This window comes from Mesoplodon bidens (genome assembly GCF_964165515.1).
Source record: "Mesoplodon bidens genome assembly, chromosome: 1".
Classification (NCBI taxonomy): domain Eukaryota; kingdom Metazoa; phylum Chordata; class Mammalia; order Artiodactyla; family Ziphiidae; genus Mesoplodon; species Mesoplodon bidens.
The window spans coordinates 170,059,476-170,081,646 of record NC_138176.1 but is presented as its reverse complement, the minus strand read 5'-3'; the positions used below and the strand labels follow the sequence as shown (position 1 = coordinate 170,081,646).

At 50.7% G+C, this 22,171-nt stretch overlaps 1 protein-coding gene across 6 annotated transcripts in view; it reads left to right on the top strand.

Annotated features, from left to right (window-relative positions):
- The window catches only part of CHST3 (carbohydrate sulfotransferase 3), a 41,175-nt gene extending 27,706 nt beyond the window's left edge, over positions 1–13,469 (top strand). For 4 of the 6 annotated variants that reach the window (XM_081253679.1, XM_081253683.1, XM_081253680.1 and 1 more), the window contains 2 exons: positions 6,124–6,345; positions 7,746–13,469. In XM_081253679.1, the coding sequence (XP_081109805.1) occupies positions 6,188–6,345; positions 7,746–9,027 (1,440 nt within the window). In that variant the 5' untranslated portion in view covers positions 6,124–6,187 and the 3' untranslated portion in view covers positions 9,028–13,469. Of the gene's footprint in view, positions 1–6,090; positions 6,346–7,745 lie in introns of all 6 variants that reach the window. The other 2 variants (XM_081253682.1, XM_081253684.1) reach the window with 2 other exon arrangements.
- The last annotated feature ends 8,702 nt before the right edge of the window (positions 13,470–22,171 follow it).

Here is a 22,171-nt window from a genome sequence, read left to right as displayed (position 1 = left end):
GACATGTGCCCAAAAGGAAGTTTTAGATGGTTTGTTCTTGGGAGAGGAAGCTGGAGCCCTGGGATGTGAGGGACCTGGGGAGGAATGATAGCCCCAGGCTGCGCAGGGGAGCATCCATCAGCCAGGCCTCCATCCACTTCCTCATTCTCTCATTCCTTCTCTCACTGGTTCATCCAACGGCTCCTGGCCATTTACTCTCTTGTCAGATGCTAAGCTCGACAGCCCAAGCCATCTCTGGACGTCCCTTTGTGAAACAGAACCTTGCCTGGACAGGCCGCTGGATGGACTCCTGCATCCCTCAAGCAGAGGTCACCTATGAGCACGTGTGCTCCTGCCCTCCATCTCCACTCTAGGGGATCCAGAGACAACTCACAGAAAGGCCCCCGAGGTCTCCCTTCCCAGGTGTCTGGCGACACGGCATGGTTGCGGCAGCCTCCCGGCCCCCTAGGGCTGCAGCTCATGAGTTAGTTCAGAATTTTCCCACGATGGGCTTCACTGCTCACATCTCTGCCCAGCAGCCTCGTCCATCTCAGCTCCTGGCCTCCCTCGGCTCAGGCGGCTGCTCCTCCTGCCCAGTGCAAAGGCTGTGAGCAGGGCCTGCCACAGCTGAGGCCCCAGTCCCCACCGCGCTCTTGGCCCCGAGCAAGCCAAGGGAGGGGAGTGGAGCTTTGATGCCTGATGCAACGTCTGGCAGGGCCCATCCCTTATCAGAGCGCTGTGCAGCAGACTCTGGGACCCCACCTCCCCCACGGGAGGGAGCGGCGGGCCCAGGGCCTGCCTGGGAGCCATCCAAGTAGAAAACTGTTCTCTTGTGAAGGCCCCTTGCCAGGTCACGAGGGAGGCCTGAGCAGAAAGGCCTCCGAGGGGAGAGCCGGGTAGGGGAGCTGGTGCCTAGAGTTTCGGGCCTCAGATCACAGCCTGCTTTCTTTCCAGCGCTCCCTCACTGAGATTGCCTGGGATGCCTTCGTTGGTTTCTGTCCTCCCTACTGTTAGCACATGGCTGGAGAGACTTGGAACTGAAAGCCACAAGGCCTGGTTTCTTTATCCTCAAGAAGGCATCCTGGATTGATATAATTCAAGAGACTGATGTATGTGAAGCCCCAAGTGCCAGGGTTTGCCCATAGTACACACTCGTAGCACACACGTGTAGTATATACGTGTAGTATCCACTCAGCCCATGCTCGTAGTACACACTCAGGGCATATAATCAGTGCACACCCGCAGCACAGGTCACAGCGCACACATATGCTTCACTCAGGGAACAATAGCTTTTTCTTCTTCCTCTTTGTATTTTCCATCAACTTAGAATGATTAAGCATCTCACAGTGGGCTAAGTGCTTCGGAAAAGGCATCCATCTATTCATTCTACAAAAATTATGAGACACCTACTATGCCTGGTGCACATGGAGCAGAGCACTGGGCATACAAAGATGAAGCAGACAGAGAGCTCTCCCCTCAGGGAGCTCACATTCCAGTGACTGAAATAGGCAGCAAACAAGTACATTTCCATCCCGGAAGGAAATAAAGCAGGGTGCTGAGAGGGAACATGATAGGAAGCGGGGAGATGGTCAACATTAGGTCAGTGGTCAGGGAAGGACTCCAGAGGAGGGGACATTTGAGCTGAGTACTGAGTATAACTGAGCCCAGGATGGCTGCCCCATTCCCCACTGCATCCAGGCAGAGCTGGGCTGGCACATGCCCCTGGCCTTCTTCAGCACTGACCTTGGTGCCCTGGAAATATGACCTCCACTGGCATCCCAGCAGGGACATATCACCTTTTCCTTTGGCTATCACAATTTCCTTTTGCTGGTGTTGGGGGGAGGAAAGGTATCAAGTACTCCCCTGGGAGATGGCGTCCGCCAAGAAAAGGAAGGGATTTTTCATTCTTCCCATGAGCCAAGCAAGGGGGGCACCACTGGTTTGGGGGAGGGAGGTAGCACAAAGTTTTGTCCAGTGTCACAGATATCACAGACACACTTCTTGCAAAGGGCCTCCTGCAGGCCAGGTTCTACCTGAGTGACCCCCATCCCAGCCCTGTCCTCGTCCCTCATGACCCGTGACCTCCTGGCATCTGTGACCCTCTGCTACCCCCGGGTCTAAACCTCTCTCGCCTGCCTGCCCACTTGCCTGCTGGCCTGCCAAAGCTAACCCTAGGGGTAGCCTGCCTGGGCAGGGCAAAGGAGCCAACAGCCTGCTTGCGGTTTCATTTGGAGGAAGTTTTCACCCTTGTGTCTTCCTTTTAGGGCAATGTCGTGAAGGTTCTCAGGAATCTGGTATTATTCGGGGGGTGAGGGGGCTGGGACAGCGACTCAAAAATAGAAACAGTGCCCGGAAGGGAGGGGAGGAGAAGGTTGAGGATCTTTGTCATCGAGGCAGCCAAAGTTGTAAATCTTACCAAAGATGTTAGACCCAAAAGAGAGAGGACAGTGAACGCAACTCCCCCTGGGCCACACCTGCCTTTTCTCCCTCTCCCATGTACCAGATACTGCTCCTCACAGCAACTTTATGCAGTAGGAACCACCCTTTCCATGCTACCAGTGAAGAAAGTGAGGCCCAGAGAGGTTAAGTCACTTATACAATGCCACACAGCGTGGTAGACATGCAGAAAGGACGAGGGCCCAGGACTTTTGGTCCTAGCTCCTTCTGCTTCCCTCACATCATCAGACCCAGGCAACTCTCAGCTGAGAGCCGAGAGGGAAGAAAGCCAGGATTTCAACCCTTTGTGCTCTGCAGACTCAGTACTGGGGCTCACAGTCCCAGCAGGATAGGTGGCCTCGCGTCCCACCACAGGCTAAACTGGGTGCCTGGGGAACATGGTCCTGCCCGGCATTCTGCAAATGAATGCTGACAGCCTTCCAGGCACCAGCTTCAACGGGTTGACTCACCATTGGTTTGCTGGGCAGCTGATATGTGGTGGGTGCCATTCTAGACGCTGGTCCTGACTCCAGAGAACTTGCAGTCTGGGAATGGGAGACAGACAGACCATCAGCTGGAAAGCCCAACCACATGTGCTATGGCAGGGGTGGGGGGGGGTGTCACTGTGGAACATCAAGAGGCTGGAATGACATAGATCTGAGAGGGGTGATCAGACTGCTGCTGGAGGAACCTTGGGCAAATTAATTAATCTCTCTCAACCTCAGTTTCCTCATCTGTAAACTGGGATGGTCGCTACCTAACAGGGCTTTTGTGAAATGAGGAAATGCAAATCAAGTGCTTAGCATGACTCCAGGCATAGAGTAGTAACTTTATAAATTTCAATAAATTTCATCTACCCATATCCTTCTAGTTGACTCTTTCAACCACAGTGTAAGCCCCATGAGGGTATGGGCCAGGTCTGCTTGTTCACTGCTGTATTGCCAGTGTGCCTAGAATGGCACATAGTAGGTGCTCAGAAGATATTTGTTTAATGAGTGCATAGGAAATGGCCCAGAAGAATTAGGAAGAGGCAAAACTATTCAGTTGCCCTTGAAATGGCCTTGCAGCCCTCTTCCCTCCTGGCTCCCCTCCAACTACCCACACTCACAAAGCACCCCAGCATTCTGCCAGGGAGAGCTGCCCACTGCCCCAACAGCACTCTGCCCTGCACAGCTGAGGAACTCCACTCCAGCTGCCAGGGTACACATCTGTCTTCTCACAAGCCTCACTGCTTTCTCCAGAGGGTAGATTTTCTGGCTGTCCCTAAAGCCACTTCCATTTTGTGATGAAGGTGCAGCCCTGGGACCCTCCTTTCTGCCCTCCCACTCCCCCATGTCATCAGCTCGGAAGAAATCCATCTTTCCCAGAAAGAAGGATGGTCCTGGATGTCCTGCACAAGGTCACAATAAGATTTTTCCAAACTTGGAGCAGACTGTCTCCCATGGATGAGGGTCCTCGTGGAGAAAGGGATAGACTTTTGGAGGAGGGGGTTGTGCTGGAATCTTGGGGCTTGTGGTACGGGACCGTGTGTGTGTGATGGTGAGGACGAGTGAAAGAAATGGTGATTCAGGCTCCACTGGGCAATGGTGTTTTTACTCCAGCTTTAAAAAATATATACACTTTCCGTTAAGAGTCATTTATTCCTTTAACCATTCTGTCATTTAGCAGCCATGCAGGAGTGTCTCCTGTGTGCCTGGCCCAGTGCTAAGGGATAATGAGGGAGCCAGACAAACTCCCCGCCCTCCACAAAGGGATGATCAGCACTGAACAAGTCATTACAAGTGGGCCTGCTTTATGACAAAGTCTCAGGTGCTAAAGGGAGTCTTTGTACTGTGGCGGGGCCGAGGGGGCCCTAACCTATCCCGGGGAAGCTGCCCCACAAAGCTGAGACCTGAAGGCCGAGGCCATGCGAAGGATTTTGTTAGAATTCACATGCTATGGTGGAAAACCTTTAGTTAATTTTTTAAAATTTATACATCCGGGACTTCCCTGGTAGCACAATGGTTAAGAATCTGCCTGCCAATGCAGGGGACACGGGCTCAATCCCCGGTCCGGGAAGATCCCACATGCCACAGAGCACCTAAGCCCGTGTGCCACAACTACTGAGCCTACGCTCTACAGCCCGCGAGCCACAACTACTGAAGCCCGTGCACCTAGAGCCCATGCTCCGCAACAAGAGAAGCCACCGCAATGAGAAGCCCAGGCACCGCAACGAAGAGTAGCCCCCGCTCATCGCAACTAGAGAAAGCCCGCGCACAGCAACGAAGACCCAACGCAGCCAAAAAAAAAACAAAAACAAATTATACATCTGCATGGTAAAATTTCTAATAGTGCACAATGTTACACAGCAAACATTAAGACTCACCCCACCCTTCTCTCCTGACCTACCCGTCCCTTTGTTACAGGCCTTGTGTATGCCTGTGGTCACAGTCCACTTTTCTCTCCCTTAATTTTTTTTTTTCAAATGGGATCATACTACATCAGAGGTTCTCAACCTGGGATGATTTTGTACCTCCCCCTGCCCAGAGGACATTTGACAATGTCTGGAGATATTTTTGATTGTCACATCTGAGCAAAGGGGATTCTACTGTTATCTAATGAGTAGAGGCCAAGGATGCCGTTAAACATCCTACAATGCACAGGACAATCCCCACAACAAAGAATTATCTGATCTAAAATGTTATTAGTGCTGACATAAAAAAGAACGAAATAACGCCATTTGCAGCAACATGGATGGACCTAGATTGTCATACTGAGTGAAGTAAGTCAGAGAAAGACAAATATCATACGATATTGATTATATGTGGAATATAAAAAAAGGGTACAAATGAACTTATTTACAAAACAGAAATAGAGTCACAGATGTAAAAAACAAACTTATGGTTACCAAGGGGGAAAGTGGGGGGATATTGGGAGGTTGGGATTGACATATACACACTACTATATATAAAGTAGATAACTAATAAGGACATACTGTATAGGACAGGGGACTCTGTAATGACCTATATGGAAAAAGGATCTTAAAAAGAGTGGATATATGTATACGTATAACTGATTCACTCTGCTGTACAGCAGAAACTAACACAACATTGTAAATCAACTATACTCCAATAAAAATTTTTTAAAAAGTCAATAGCGCTGAGGCTAAGAAACCCTATCCTATATAAACACACTATGTCTGCAGCTTGCTTATGTATAATATATATATACATTATTTATATATAAAATTATAACATATTGGGCTGGCCAAAAAGTTCGTTTGGGTTTTTCTGTAACATGGAAAAACCTGAGCGAACTTTTTGGCCAACCGAATATATAGTAGATTATTCACGTCAGCATTAGTAGATCCACCTCATTATTCTTTGTGGCTGCATAATAATCCATTGCTTGCTCCATCGTATTTTATTTAGATGTTTTCACTCTTTTGCTATTGCAAGCATGTTTTCTGCAAGGAGTATTCTTTTCATACACTTGCCTTTCAGTCATGTGTGAGGTCAAAGCATAAACTGATGGAAGTGACATGGACGAATCAGAAGGTTCATTGGTATTTTGAATGATCTCATTTCAAGTCTCTGGGGCACAGTCCATTGGGAGAGTGGGTCTGGGGTTCTGACAAAACAGGGCTGTGGTCCCCAAAAGTCTGGTGGAAAAGCTCCTGTTTGTTCTCATCTACAGACAAGGGTGTCCTGACGGCTCATCTCTCCACAGGACCAGGTGTCCCCCACCTGAACGACGAGCCAGGTCCTGAGTGATGTCCCCAAGCTGAGTGCCCATGGCCCTACCCTTCCCCATGGAGAAAGGACTCACTCTGCCCCAGGACTGCCGACACTTTCTGCACAGCCTGAGAATGAGGGGCAAATATGCCCTTTTCCTGGCTTTTGTGGTGGTGGTTTTTGTCTTCATTGAAAAGGAAAATAAAATCATATCAAGGTGAGGGATGCAAGCACAAGTCTTCCCTATCAAGGTGGGGTGGGTGGGGGCAGAGAGGTAGCTTATAGGGCTCTCTGTGGACCTACAAAGGCAATCCCTCAACCAGTAATCATCAGACCTCTCCTGTGCCCAGGCAGTAGGTCATGCCCATGTCCTCATGACTGCACAGCTGTGAGACTTGGGCTCCAGACTCAGGCAATCTGAGTTGGAATCCTGATTCTGGCACTTTGTTTTGTTTTGTTTTGTTTTTTGGCCACAGCGCACGTCTTTCAGGATCTTAGTCCCCCAACCAGGGATCGAACCCATGACCCCTGCAGTGGAAGTATGGAGTCCTAACTACTGGGCTGCCAGGGAATTCCCCTGATTCTGGCCCTTTCTAGCTGTGACAGCTTAGACAAATTACTTCACTTTTCTGTCTTAAGTCACTCTTCTGTAAAATGTGACTAATGATGGGGCCTGCCTTGTTGTAAAGATTAAATAAGAAAATGTAAAAGCATTTAGCCCTGTGCCTGACACACAGTTGGTGTCCTATACTTGCTGGCCATGGTTCTTATTATTAATTAACTTCCTGGCAGAGGACGATGCCTCACATTAACAGCATATCCCCTATACCAATCTGAAGTCATGGATGAGGGTGAGGCGGGGTCCTGGTTCAGATACCGTGGTGGGCAGGGCTGCCATGTTCAGCTGCCCAGGTTGTGCACTGTTCAACTGCAGGGGTGTGCACTCACAACGGCTACGCTGGGAATGCTGCCCCCTAGAGTTGGCAATGTACCGCTGTGTGCAGTGGCCCTGCTAGTGGGCCTGCAAGACATAGAAAGATTTCACAGACCTCCTCTCCCAAGCACAACCCCTGCAAGAAAGCATCAACCAGGATGGGTAGGTTAGGAATAGGGCTATGTAGTAGGCACTATGTCAGTGCCCTGCCTGGGTTCCTTAGCATGGACTGCTCCAGTTTGTGCCTACTGGGTCCTATTGCAAGATCCTGCAACTCTCCACCCGAGGGCATTCTCTCCACCTGCACACTGGCAAGCCACAAGTCCTGGGGAGTAAATGCCTCTGGGAGCAGCCCTCAGTCAAGGCCAGCTGGGAGCTTCACACCCCTTGGGTAGAGAATCCTGAGGTGTGTTCTATCTACACCGTCTCCTGGGGTTCCTCCGGCAGAGCGATTTGGCCACAGGGGTAGCCTGCTCACCCTTACGGACTTCCTTTCCTCCCTGCCTCACTTCCCTACCCCTCTACCCGTTCTTCCTGTGATCAAGTCCCAAATAAACTACTTACACTCAAATCCTTGCCTCAAAGTCGGCTTCTGGGTGATTATCCTGGGATGCTCCTCAGGGTGGCACAGGGGATGGAGTCCCCAGTCAGTCATTGACCCCGGTATCCCTCTGTTCTCACAGGGTCTCGGACAAACTGAAGCAGATCCCCCAATCCCTGGTAGATGCCAATAGCACCGACCCAGCCCTAGTCTTGGCCGAGAACGCATCCCTCCTGTCCCTGAGTGAGCTGGATTCGGCCTTCACGCAGCTGCAGAGCCGCCTGCGAAACCTCAGTCTGCAGCTGGGCGTGGCGCCGGCAGAGGAGGCTGAGGAGGAGACCGCAGAGTGGGAGCAGGAGTCCCGCCCACCCGCCGAGGCCCCGCCCCGGCGCCACTTGCTCCTCATGGCCACCACGCGCACGGGCTCCTCGTTTGTGGGCGAGTTCTTCAATCAGCAGGGCAACATCTTCTACCTCTTCGAGCCGCTGTGGCACATCGAGCGCACGGTGACCTTCGAGCAGGGCGGCGCCAACGCCGCAGGCTCGGCCCTGGTATACCGCGACGTGCTCAAGCAGCTCTTCCTGTGCGACCTGTACCTCCTGGAGCATTTCATCATCCCGGCACCCGAGGACCACCTGACCCAGTTCGTGTTCCGCCGGGGCTCCAGCCGCTCCCTCTGCGAGGACCCCGTCTGCACGCCCCTCGTCAAGAAGGTCTTCGAGAAGTACCCCTGCAAGAATCGCCGCTGCGGCCTCCTCAACATGACGCTGGCCGCCGAGGCCTGCCGCCGCAAGGAGCACATGGCAATCAAGGCTGTCCGCATACGGCAGCTGGAGTTCCTGCAGCCGCTGGCCGAGGACCCCCGCCTGGACCTCCGCGTCATCCAGCTGGTGCGCGACCCCCGCGCTGTGCTAGCCTCCCGCATGGTGGCCTTCGCCGACAAGTACGAGACCTGGAAGAAGTGGCTGGCCAAGGGACAGGACCAGCTGAGGGAGGAGGAGGTGCAGCGGCTGAAGGGCAACTGTGAGAGCATCCGCCTGTCCGCTGAGCTGGGCCTGAGGCAGCCGGCCTGGCTGCGGGGCCGCTACATGCTGGTGCGCTACGAGGACGTGGCCCTCAGGCCGCTGCAGAAGGCCCAGGAGATGTACCGCTTTGCAGGCATTCCCCTGACCCCGCAGGTGGAGGACTGGATCCAGAAGAACACCCAGGCGGCGCACGACGGCATCTACTCCACGCAGAAGAACTCCTCGGAGCAGTTTGAGAAGTGGCGCTTCAGCATGCCCTTCAAGCTAGCGCAGGTGGTACAGGCTGCCTGCGGCCCCGCCATGCGCCTCTTTGGCTACAAGCCTGTGCAGGACGCCGCCTCGCTCTCCAACCGCTCCGTCAGCCTGCTGGAGGAGCGCGGCACCTTCTGGGTCACGTAGGGGACCCGGGGCGTCGAGCACCCCTCCTGGTGAAAGTCCCGCCTTGCCTGCCTCACCCAGGCCAGCTGGGAGACTGCAGCGCCGCCGCAGGGGTGGGCAGGAAGACGTGCAGGGCGTAGGTGGCGCCTGCGCTGTAGAAGTAGGCCCGCAGCCCGCTCGCTTCCCCGCCCTAGCTGTGGGTCTGGAGCTTCCCGCTGAGAACAGGCCAGAGGCCGGTCCTTTTGAGGGCTGTCAAACCCAGACCTAAGGGGCTGTGGTGTCCTGAGCAGGCCCAGGCAAGCCCGAGCCTATTGACAAGCCTTTCTCTCCTCTCTCCCCCTCTCTCTCTCTGTGTCTCTCTCTCTGTGTCTCTCTCTCTCTCTCTCTCTCTCTCTCTCTCTCTCACACACACACACACACACACACACACACAGAAATATACATGAAACACACATAGATGCCTGTAGACCCTGTGGGTCAGAGTCCACAAATATTTAACAACCAGAAGGGGTTTCAGACACTGGCTAGTCACAGTCAGACCCCCTGCTGTATTCAGTGTCAACCTTTCAGTTTCTGAATTTCTCCATAATCCAGTGTGGCATCTGGGTGGGTCCCTGGGGAGAGATGAAATCAGCTCTATATAGAGCTACAAAACAAAAATACACATATAAAGACAAATACCTACACTCACACCACACGCACAGGCAGAAGAACATAAAAACACAAACACACAGAAAAAATCTTCCCCGTTGCTTTATGCTTTATCTGTATCACACACCTAAAGAAAAGCCTCTGGTTACCTTTTAGAGTTATTCGGGGAAGGGGGAATGATATAGTCATGGGCCATGACCCTGTTCCCCATCCAAGTTTGAGGCTGAACGGTGGATACAGAACTGCCAGGTCCATGGCCTCTGCCCACCTTAGATTCTCGTGGCTACCTCCCCTGACCCATTCGTGTCCTTGCTGCCAGCAGGCAGCATGGTTTGAAATGGCATGGCTGACCCTCGTGTGATTGCAGCCCGAAGGCCCTGTCCTAGCTCAATTGGCTCCCCAAGAGCAGGTCCATATATAAAAGCGGCCTCAAGCCTGACCGGCAGGAGCATCAGTGGTCCCTGGAGGCAAAAGGCAGCTCATGAGTCCTGTCATTTCCAGCCAGGCCGCTGTGGGGCAAGGCCCAGAAGGAAATACAGAGTGCTCTTGAGGGAGAAGTCACATCAGGATACCCCGTCCCCTGAGAAGACAGGGGACAGAGGTCAGCCACATGGTTGGTCATCATGGTTATGTGGTTAGTGTCTGGAATTCCTCATTTAGGGCTCTGGGAAGAGTATTGCTCAATGTTGGATGGGGTGCATGTTTTATTTTTATTTTTTTTAAGTTATTTATGGTTTGGTCTCTTGTGGCTGTGTTTTCAGGTTTGTTTCTGCAGGAGTGCTGCTTGGAAGCATTGTGGGCTTGAGGGGCTGAGGGGGGCCGGGAAGAGCAGTGGGGAGTACTTTGGCTCCTGCTGGAGGAAGAAGAGGAGGAGCCTTCCCCCAGAAGGACCAGAGCCAAGGTGGCCACATGGCAGCCCACAGTGCCCCACGGGCTTTTCTGTTTGATCCCATGTGGAACAAATCTCAGAAACCAGTGGCGTTCTTTGCTGAGTGTCCAGAGGCAGCATAAGTTAGCAATCCTCACCCCCTCCCCAAGAGGCCAGATTTGAACATCTCTCCCAGGTCCTAACATATTTCCTGGGGCATCAGGGGCCTATGACCAAGCAGATGTCCCCAGGGTGGAAGCGTTTCCCCATTCCCACCCCAAACTGGGGAGCAGAACTCAGTACCCCCTCAGAACTTGCAGGAAGCATCAGCAGTTCACTAAGGGCTGTTTCTGATTTCCTGGACAACCTCTGTATCAGATCCGTCTCATTGTCAAGCCCAGAGGGCTAGTTTTGTTTTAAGTATTATGGGGAGCGGGGAAATACAGGATCTGGGTCCAGCTAGTGTTGCCATAGGGAAGGGGGTGTGTGTCCTGGCAGGAAGCCAGGCTTTGAAAAGGTGAGGACAGTGGCCATCTTGTGGGATCCATTACAGTCAGTGCGTTCGAGCTGCTGGGTCTCCATCACCATCCATCACCATGGATTCAGCCAGTCGAGGAAGTCTCTAGGTTTTCTGTTCCAAGAATAAATTGTGCCGGGAAATGGCTCTAACTGGGGGTCCAAAGGGACTCCAGCTCTGAAAACTTGATCCTGGGGCAGAGTGGGGCCAGGATGGTTCTGGCAGGCCCAGAAGTACTGGCCATTCTTCCCCAGCCCTTGCCCTGCTCCCTCCACTGTTCCCCACCTGGGGGTGGCGGGGGGCAGGCACCTCTATCCAAGGCCCTTTCTGGTTCCTGGGGCCCTCCTAGCGTGGACTGCAGACTTCTTCCTTCTTCCCTTCCTGTGCCTCTGGGGCCAAGGCCTCCACCCCTGAGCTCTGAGGACTATGCCGAGAATGGACCTTCGGGACTTCTCAGGACATTAACAATTTGTACACTGCAGGTTGACTTAATTTATTTATTTTGTGAAAAAGAAGAGACAGAAAATATTTTATTTTTTTGGCAGGGACTCAAAGCTGTACCCAAATCAAAAAAGCCAATAATAATAGAAACCATTCACTTCCTACGTACAAGGACACTCCAAGACGATTCCGAATACACGAGAGGACAAAACTGAGAGCGTGGGAGTCACGATGGCCGCAGGGTATTTGTTGAGCTCAGTTTCCTCTTGTTGATTGGAAGACGTGACAGTGAGGCCCTTTCTGCTCTATTGCCCTTGTCCACAGGGATCTGAACTAGGACACAACTCAAGAGAGTTTTGCCTTGGGCTCAGCAATGCTCTGGGAGCCCTTGGGGTTTAGGGAGGAGAGGGAGGGATGACTACTGACTCTACACTCCATGGGACCTGGTTGGAGTAAGGGAGCTGGGCTAGGGGAGGTGGGCCAGCTGGGAGCTAGTGCCTCCTCTTCCAGCGAGGCCAGCCCTGGTTTCTCTGCTCCCTCTGGCCCCCCACGAGCCTTCACCTCCACAGCACCCACCTGCCCGGAGACAGAGGGAGTGTTGAGGCCTCACCTCCGCCCGCCGCCAGCTTCCCCGGAACAAGAGGCTCATTCAGCAATGAGCGTTTATTCGTTTTTCTTCTTCTTCATGAAGACCTCTTTAGCCCAGCCTATAAACATAGTACAGAACATTCCAGGCCTTGGTGAGACAGGGCAGTGTCCAACACCCTCAGGCTGCCGCCACTGCTGCCCAGTCCTGGCTTCTCCTCTGGGCCTTGTTTATAAACCTTGGAGTGGATGAGGACATGGGGGGAAGGGTCTTTGGGAGGAGGATTTGGGAGGGGCAGGATTCCTGAGTCCCGTGAAGAGGGAAAAAGAAGAAGCAGATGTGCAGATCTCTGTAGCACGGCCCTTGCAGGTTATCACCAACTTATTACTAAAGTTGAGAGACATAAGCAAAGTCTAGCCCTCTGTCGCTCTATGTGAGGCACTCCCTTGAAAATAAGCAACTAAATGAACAGGAAAAAAGACAATGTTTGTCTGCCAGCACCCTCAGCCTGGGAGCTATGCCAGAGGCTGGTCTAATGGGGCAGCTGCTGACCAAACCCTTAAGAGCAGAGGACCCAACCGACCCATTACAAGAACATCTTTCCCTTCCACCTCTGCTTTCTGAACAAGCTCCAGGAGGTCCCTGTCCCAGAAGACGTGTGCTTGGCCTAGAGAGCAGACAGGAGATGTAAGCATCAGATGGTCTGGCCCTGACCCTGAAGGTCTCTTCCAGCCCTGGTTCTGTGTTAATTGACTATGAGGCCTATCCCTTCCGAGGCCCTGGATTATAGAGGACTGGATGGCCGTGTCCCCAAGGCAGTCCTCTCCCACGCCCATCCCCAAAGGCTGAAAGCAAAGGTGGGTCTCAGAGGGATGGGTTCCTGAGGCAGAGAGAGTGGGGTGGGGGAACAGATGCCTGCAGAGGATGCCCCTTCTTTCAACTTGTGCAGTCTGACGAGCTCCAAGAAGTGGATCTTGTTAGTCTGCACAAATTTAAAGAAGGAGCGTCTTCTGAGTTCCAAAGTTAATGAGTTTGCCTGTGGAGATTCCTAGCACATGGTCCAGCTAGAAGGCAGGGAGGTGGCCCAGGGTTTCCTGAATGTAGCCACATGGCCTTTCAACTGCCCATGGTTTCAGAAGAGTGGAAGCTGCTCTTTACCTCAAAAGGATGAAGCAGAATCGGCAGCTCAGATGTCTTAAGAACTTCAAGATCCTAGGGTCTTGTGACCTTTGTCATTCCATACTGTGCATGGGGGACTGATTAGTTATGTGTTTCCAAGATTACATGGTGCCATCTTCAGGGCCTAGCTCATATTGTAGACCAGGCATTTTATTTGTATTTATTTGTCAAATAAAATGACCTATGTTCCTTGCTTCTTCTAACACTGGGCTTGAACTGGTCACCCCCTAAAGTCTCCCTTTCATCTGTACTTTCTAGGCCAAGTCTGCCTGGCTCCCCTGCTCCCTCCTGGTTCCTGCAAACTCTTTTTTGCCAAGAATTTTGGCCCTCTGTCATGTTTCATGGCCGCATAGTACAGGATACCCCTTCATGGCCATACATGGCCATGGTATGTACATATGTGTCCACACGTGTGTATGTGTAGCATGTCGCTCAGCCTGCTTGGCCATGTTGCTCCCAGCCCCCTTGCCATCAGTGTCCCAGATGTTCTTGTCATGGCTACAATCTCCTGGAAACACAGGGGCTGCCTTCAGAAAGCTGGTGGCCACCACCAGTCAGGATCTTCTCTGCAGAACAGAATGTGAACCCATCACCTGATGGCTTACTTGATTTATTTAATTAAAAATGAAAACGCGCAATGAGCAGAATCTGAAGTGTCTCTGCCCTCTTTTTTGCCCTTATTCTCAGCAGAAATTGGGTTGTAAAAATTTAACAGGAAAATTTGTACATCAATTATATTTCAATAAAGCTGGAGTGGGGAGGGGAATAGAAAAAAAAATAACAGGGAAAAAAATTAGCAGCAGTAGGAAAGGGGTAACTTCCAGCATGAAGCAGGTCAGAAAAACTGCCTACTCTTGAGGGGTGAAAGGCACAAGGGAAGCACGGATAAGTGCAGAGGGTGTGATGAATATTCTTTTACCAGCGTGGCAGAGCTGGTGATAACTGTTTGGAGTTGGCTACAAGGATGAGAGATAAATACCTCATCATTGTCGGGAAGGGACAAGAACATTAGCTAAAGGTCAGGGGACCTGGGGACAAGTCCCAGCCTTGCCACTGCCTGGCCCTGTGACCTTGGGCAAGTCACCTCCCTTAATCTGTACCCCAGTTCCCGTTAGAATGAAAGGTGTAATTAGTAGTTGACAACGATTGTTCCAAAAAAGTCCCTTTAGGGATGGATTGAAGCCAGTTGAAAGGGCAGGCAATGCTCTCACTCAGAGCAACTGTGTGTTGATTCACTTCACATGTTGAAAGAGTGCTTAAGATTTCATTTGGCCTTCAACAAAATCTCAAAAATCACCTGAGATTGCCAAGAACCCTTTCAGCTAAGAAATTTAATGCAATTACATTGCTGTATCAGTCATATCAACTTAGTGCAAATTAAATTTCCACGCTTTTTGTTTCCTAACAGCCACCTGGAGGGAATGGGCGTTTCCTCAGGGAAAAGGGCAAGGGTTCCTTTTGGAACACAGGAAGACAAAGCTGGTGGAGCTTTGTGCGTTTGGGGACAGACGGGAAGTAGGAACAGCAGCAGCCATGAGGAGGCAGAGAAGAGCTGAGCACTGGGGACAACGGTCCCTGGAGTGAGGGAGGGGGTGAGAGAGTGAAGCATGGTATGAGGAAATGAGACCTCTTCCCCAAAACTCAAACCTGTACCTCTGTCATTCCACCCAGGCCAGGTCTTGGAAGCTCAAACCATTTCCCTCCCAACCCTTAAAATATAGGAGTCAGCACAATGACATCCCGACCTGGGTGGACCCTCGGCCACCCCGTCCCCAACCAGGTGCCATTGCCGTGTCCAATCTGCTGGGGACTGGATATATTTAGTTTAATTTCTAGGCTGTGTTTCCTACCACAAATGGCCACCTGGAGAACCAAATTGCCCTAACCATAGAGCAGAGACTAGCGACGTTCCCACCTACCGGCCCCCTCAGCCACCAGCCTAGGCTGAGCCTCTTTCCACTCCCAGACCTCTTAGGGTTCCTGAATCTTCCTGCACTACACCCCAAGTTATCCACCCTGGAAAGGAGCCAAACACCCCATGGGGTCTTGGAAGGGCAGTCAGCTGGCTCCATCCCTGCAGGCAGTTTGATCACCAGCACAGAGAGGCCTTGGACTTGTGCCACTTGCTCACGGAGCCCTGCCAGGCCCCCAACTGCCAAGTCCTAGAGTCTATAGCAGTGCCCCAAGTGTTTTTGGAGGCACTGTTGTCACCTAACCTCTCTTAAGAAGTCATAGTGCACATTAGTGCATTAAAGGCTCTTAGAAGCCCTGCTTTCCTCTGTCTGACCCAGCTTACCAGGATTCACTCATAACAAGTTTTATGGGTGGAATTCTCTCTCTTTTTTTTTTTTTTTCGGTACTCTGGCCTCTCACTGTTGTGGCCTCTCGCGTTGCGGAGCACAGGCTCCGGACGCGCAGGCTCAGCGGCCATGGCTCACGGGCCCAGCCGCTCCGCGGCATGTGGGATCTTCCCAGACCGGGGCACGAACCCGTGTCCCCGGTATCGGCAGGCGGACTCTCAACCACTGCCCCACCAGGGAAGCCCTATGGGTGGAATTCTTTTACCATGAAAACTTTTTTTGTCTGCCGAACAAGATTTTCAAGACTTTGGCATTCTATAGAACAATGTGTACCTACCAGATACCTGCAAGTGTAAGACTAAAAGCCATGGTAAGCAGACAATAAGGTGGTAGGTGAAGTGGCTGGGGAGAAAAAGCCCAGGGTTTCAGGGCCCCATCCCACTTTCACATCATTCTCACCGAGCTGCAGGCCAGGAGCAAGAGTCAGCCTGTGGGGGGAGTAGCAGCCTCAGGGTCGCTATGGGTCAGAGTTCACAGCTCCAAGGCATCCATGCTGCTGTAATAAAACCTCCCAGTCGCTTGAAACCCTTCGTGTCTTCAAATCAACCCACACCTGCAGGGCCGCTGTGGCATTACCCAAAAGATGTGTTGACCCCCACAGAGAGTGGAGACCCTGGAGAACCAGGCCAGGCATAAACACCACAGGACACTGAGAAACTAGAGCTTGGGGTCATTCTTAAAGGAGCCATTTCTGAAACAGCCGGACAAAGGTTACCAACAGTAAACAGGTTCCCTGGAGATGTAATCCCCTAGTAGCTAGTAAACCCCTTGCTAAATGCTGCTGTGCAGTTTATTAGAAGAGCAAGCAAGTAGTAAAGACTCAGCAGGAGAGGCTTGCTCAAGAAAATCAGAATAAGAGAAAGAAGGAAGGAAGGGAGGGGGGAACGGAGAGTGACAGCTAGGAGGGGACATTCTCATGAGATGCAGGGGAAGAATAAAGCCAAGTTGCTGGAAAGAGCACCCATGAGAATAGCCAAAGCCAAGATGCCAAAGCATTTAAGGGATGTCAGGGTCAGGCCAGGCCCAGGTACACACATAGCCCTGCAAAGCACTGGCCATGGACCAAATCTATCCTGTGGATGTGTGGTCCGTGCATGGTCTGATTTTCTTTTTAACAAGTGGCCACCACTTTAAAATTAAGGGATTTTATATAAAAACTAGATTTCTGCTTCCTCTTGAAAACTGGGTCACTTGGTTTGAATTACACCGCAAGCTTATGCTGAGACAAAGGTTTGAGAGCAAATGGTTTATGTGGGAGCTGCAGACAGCCTGGTAGGGGAGCAGGGGAGGAGGGGAGGAGACAGCCAGCAAAGGGTGCAGGGTTCAGCCAGCTGCCACCTTGGACAACTGGAGCTGAACGCCTCCAGGAAGTGCATAAAGCTTGAACCTTGGAATGATCTGAGCCGAGGGGTGAGGTGAGGGAGCCGAGAGTATTCCTACATCAAAGACCTGTCAGTCCCCACCTCCTAGAGCAATGGAAATAAAAACAAAAATAAACAAATGGGACCTAATGAAACTGAAAAGCTTTTGCACAGCAAAGGAAACCGTAAACAAGGCGAAAAGACAACCCTCAGAGTGGGAGAAAATATTTGCAAACGAATCCACGGACAAAGGATTAATCTCCAAAATATATAAACAGCTCATGCAGCTCAATATCAAAAAAACAAACAACCGAATCCAAAAATGGGCAGAAGACCTAAATAGACATTTCTCCAAAGAAGACATACAGATGGCCAAGAAGCACATGAAAAGCTGCTCAACATCACTAATTATTAGAGAAATGCAAATCAAAACTACAATGAGGTATCACCTCACACCAGTTAGAATGGTCGTCATCAGAAAATCTACAAAGAATAAATGCTGGAGAGGGTGTGGAGGAAAGGGAACCCTCTTGCACTGTTGGTGGGAATGTAAACTGATACAGCCACTATGGAGAACAGTGTGGAAGTTCCTTAAAAAACTAAAAATAGAATTACCATATGACCCAGCATACTACGGGGCATATACCCAGAAAAAAAAACTTAATTCAAAAAGACAAATGCACCCCAATGTTCATTGCAGCACTATTTACAATAGCCAGGTCATGGAAGCAACCTAAATGCCCATCGACAGACAAATGGATAAAGAAGATGTGGTACATATATACAATGGAATATTACTCAGCCATAAAAAGGAACAAAACTGGGTCATTTGTAGAGACATGGATGGGCCTAGAGACTGTCATACAGAGTGAAGTAAGTCAGAAAGAGAAAAACAAATATTGTATATTAACGCATATATGTGGAATCTAGAAAAATGATACACATGAACTGGTTTGCAGGGCAGAAATAGAGACACAGATGTAGAGAACAAATGTATGGACACCAAGGGGGGAAAGCGGGGGGTGGGGTGGTGGTGGTGGGATGAATTAGGAGATTGGGACTGACATATATACACTAATATGTATAAAATAGATAACTAATAAGAACCTGCTGTATAAAAAGTAAATAAATAAAATTAAATTTTAAAAAGTTGTTCATATTTATACTTAAAAAAAGAATTATACATTATATTGGTACAAAATCTCAGAGTTGTTAAATTATCAGGATCTAGAAAACGCCAAGTATATATTAAAATTTACCTATGCCAGTAAAAAAAAAAAAAAAGACCTGTCAGTCTTTGGCTGAAGGTTGTTCCTTGGAAGTATTAATTCCCCAGCACTTGCCCTGCTGGCAGAACAACATTCCAAAATTCTGAAAAAAGCTGTCAGGCCCAGAGAGGAAGGAAGATACAAGTGGTTGAAAGTTTCCAGAGCACAGCGCAAGTTTCCAGTGAAAGGTGTGAGGGAGAGGAGGGGCCTGACAGCACCTGCTCCCTGGGGTGGTAGGTCACCTGGGGCTCTCATCCCAGCAGGAACAGCGGGCCTCAGTTGGGAGAAGGGTGGGGCCCAGTCTCCCTCTTGTCTCTCCAATACTAGGCAGCATTGATCATGGCATCTGCATTGATGTTTTACTTCCAACAGAGACATCCTCTCTGTCAATCCATGTCCGTCCAAAGTGAGAAAGCAACAGGTTAAGAGGGCCACAGCTGTGACTCCATCTATTAGGACAGCACCCCAGGCCCTGGAGTGTTTGAGTTTTCAAACCACAGCTTAAAGTCCTGGTGGAATGCTGGGGTCTGGGCTGGCTTTCCTGACAATGCTCACCAGGGGACCCTTAATGCTTAGACCTCAGGAATAACATGGTTAGTCTGGAAACCATGGGCTCTGCCTAGGTCTGCCTGGTCAGAACACCATGGAACTCAACCTTCCCTTCACCACCTCTTATCACACCCACCTGGATTTCTCCTGCCCACCCCTCCCCCAAAACAGCTGCTGCCCACCTGTGTGAGAGGACAGAATAAGCGAGGAGGAGCACAGGTTCTTTTCCCACCTGGAGGGTGGACAGAGCCAGCCGGTATCCAGTCCATACCAGAGCTACCCTCCCTTGAAAGTTTTCAACTTCTTTCTGCTCTGAGGCACATAGTAGGCGATGCTCACTTGTGGGGCCCAAAACGTCCCTTGGGTGTGCTGTTGTGAAGATCAGCATGGCAATCTCCAGTGCCTGAGTTCAAATGCCACCCCGTTCTTGCCCACCTAGGAAAGTTCAACAGGGTGACCAAGGAGAGTGTGTAAAAAGGCCTGGAGGATGAAGAGAACTTGAAGAGTTTGGGGACCGAGAAACAGTTTGCTCTGGCTGAGGTGATGAGACAAGAGGCTGGAGAGGAAAGCTAGGACCTGAGCGTGCAGGAGCCTCTAAGTCATGATAAGAGATTGGACTTGATCCCAAGAGCTATAGGGAACCGTTGAAAGGTAGAATGAAGCAGCGTGGCCTGGCCTGATCAATTACGTCCCATTTTACAGATGAGAAGAGAGAGGCACAGAGAGCTGACATGACCAGTAGTGTCAGCATATGAATCCACATCCCTCCTCCTTGAAGACCCTACTATCCCATCTTTCACCTCAAGTCTCCCACTTCGATCTGTTGAGATTCCAAAGACCACAAAAAGGCTGTGGAGGACCAGAACGAAAGGCTTTCCTTTGAGATCATACAGAACAAGTCTGACCCCTCCCCTATGTGCCAGCTTTTCAAAGTCAGCCTGAGTCTGCTCTTCTCCAGCAAGGTGTCCTAGCTGGGTGACCTTGGACCAGTGAATTGCCGTCTCTGAGCCTTGGGTTGCTCATGTATACAATGGGGATAATATCAGTGTGAAGGACAGGGATGCATGCAGTGTGTCTGGTTCACGGTAAGCCCTAAATAAACAGTGGCTGCTATTACTTGAAGATAGAGGCCCTTCACCCTATTCACCCTCTTCTGGATGCCTCTCAGTTAACCAACAAATCAACAAGTATTTTGAAAGCTATAGGGAAGCCTGAAATAGAGCATACAGTGGAACCTGGGGCCAAATAGAATAGGTCCCTCAGCATCTGCCCCAGGCAGTCAAGCTGCCCCCTGCAGGACAAATCCTGAAAACGAGTGCTGAGCTCCCAGGGACAGACCTTGAGATGGTCCACAGAGCAACAGGCAACCTCCCAGAGTCTGGGTGAGTGAGTAGGACTAATCTTCTCTTCCCTTTTGGAAGCTTTCATTAATTCCACTTCTGTGTTTCAGCAGTCTCTTTCCTCTGACTTGATCTTGATTTCTTTAAGCAGTTTCCTTTCCAGGAAAAAAAAAATGCCCTCTGCCTTCTGTCTGTATGAGTGGAGAGAATGACTCTTTTTCTTGCGGTATGCAGGCCCCTCACTGCTGTGGCCTCTCCCGTTGCGGAGCACAGGCTCAGCGGCCCTGGCTCACGGGCCCAGCCACCCCGCGGCACGTGGGATCCTCCCGGACCGGGGCACGAACCTGCGTCCCCCGCATCGGCAGGTGGACTCCCAACCACTGCGCCACCAGGGAAGCCCGAGACTGACTCTTGAGAACCAAGAAGATCTGGGTTTAAATCAATTCATTCAAAATATTGTCCAATAGGCAGCACTTCTCCCCCCTTCCCTGGCCCTGGAGGGGTCTGGCTGGCCCAAATGGAGGTGTGTTCACACTTGGTCTGGAACCTACCGCTTCCTGAAGCAGGCAGGTCTCACGTGGCTGGGAGCAGAGCGACAGCTGAGAAGACATGTGTCAAGACATCACCCTGGAGGGACTTCCCTGGTGATGCAGTGGAGAAGACTCTGTGCTCCCAGTGCAGGGGTCCCGGGTTCGATCCCTGGTCGGGGAGGGGAATTGGATCCCACATGCGTGCGGCAACTAGGAGTTCACGTGCCACAACTAAGGAGCCCGTGTGCCACAGCTGGGGAGCTGGCAAGCTGCAACTAAGGAGCCCTGGAGCTGCAACTAAGGAGCCCACCTGCCACAACTAAGAAGCCCACGTGCTGCAACTAAGGAGTGGTGAGCCACAACAAAGGAGCCCGAGAGCAGCGGCTAGAGGGCCCGCCTGCTGCAGCTGAGACCCAGCACAACCAAATAAATAAATAATTTTTTTTTTTTAAAGACTTCCCTTGGAAGTAGAAATCCAAGGACCCCATTACAGGGACATGCTCCCGACAGCTTACTTCTAGATGTCGTGCCCTTCAAGTTTTCTTTCAAGAGTGGTTAAGCCTCAGTGAAAGGCTTCACATTGTCTCCCACTATGCCTGACACAGCACAAGCAGTGGTTGAATAAATGAACGAATGAATGAATGGTAAGGAAGTTTAAGAGGCACTTGGAATAAACAATTTTTTTTTCAATTGTAGTAAAATACACATGACATAAAATTTACTGTTAGTGACATTTAGGACATCCATAATAAGCAACAATCACCACTATCTAGTTCTAGAACATTTTCATCACCCTAAAAGGAAACTCTCATATGCCCTGCAACCACAAATCTGCTTTCTGTCTCTATGAATGTGTCTGTTCTGGACATTTCATATAAATGGAATCATATAGTATGTGACCTCTTGTGTCTGGCTTCTTTCACTTAGCATAATGTTTTCAGAATTCATCCATGCTGTAGGATGTATTCGAATTCCATTCCTTTTTAAGACTGAATAACAGTCCATTGTATGGATATACCACATTTTGCTTATCAATTCATTAGTTGATGGACACTTGGGTTGTTTCCATCTTTTGGCAGCACTTTCATTTAATGAACATTTCTTGAGCTCCTACTATGACCCTGGCACCATCCTGGGGACTTGCTCATTATCTATTATGAACCCTCAGTACTGCTCTCAACTGGGTGGAAATTATTTCTCCATTTCAAATATAAAAGAACTGAGGCTCGACAAGGTTTAAGGAACTTGCTGAGATAGAAAGTAGCAGAAACAGTTCAGCCCATCAAACACTGGCTGGCAGAGCAACTAAGCTCATGCTCCACAACTACTGAGCCTGCGCTCTAGAGTCCACGAGCCACAACTATTGAGCCTGTGCACTGCAACTACTGAAGGCTGCATGCTCTAGGGCCCACATGTGGCAACTACTGAACCCATGTGCTGCAACTACTGAAGCCTGCACACCTAGAGCCAGTGCTCAGCAACAAGAAAAGCCACTGCAATGAGAAGCCCGTGCAC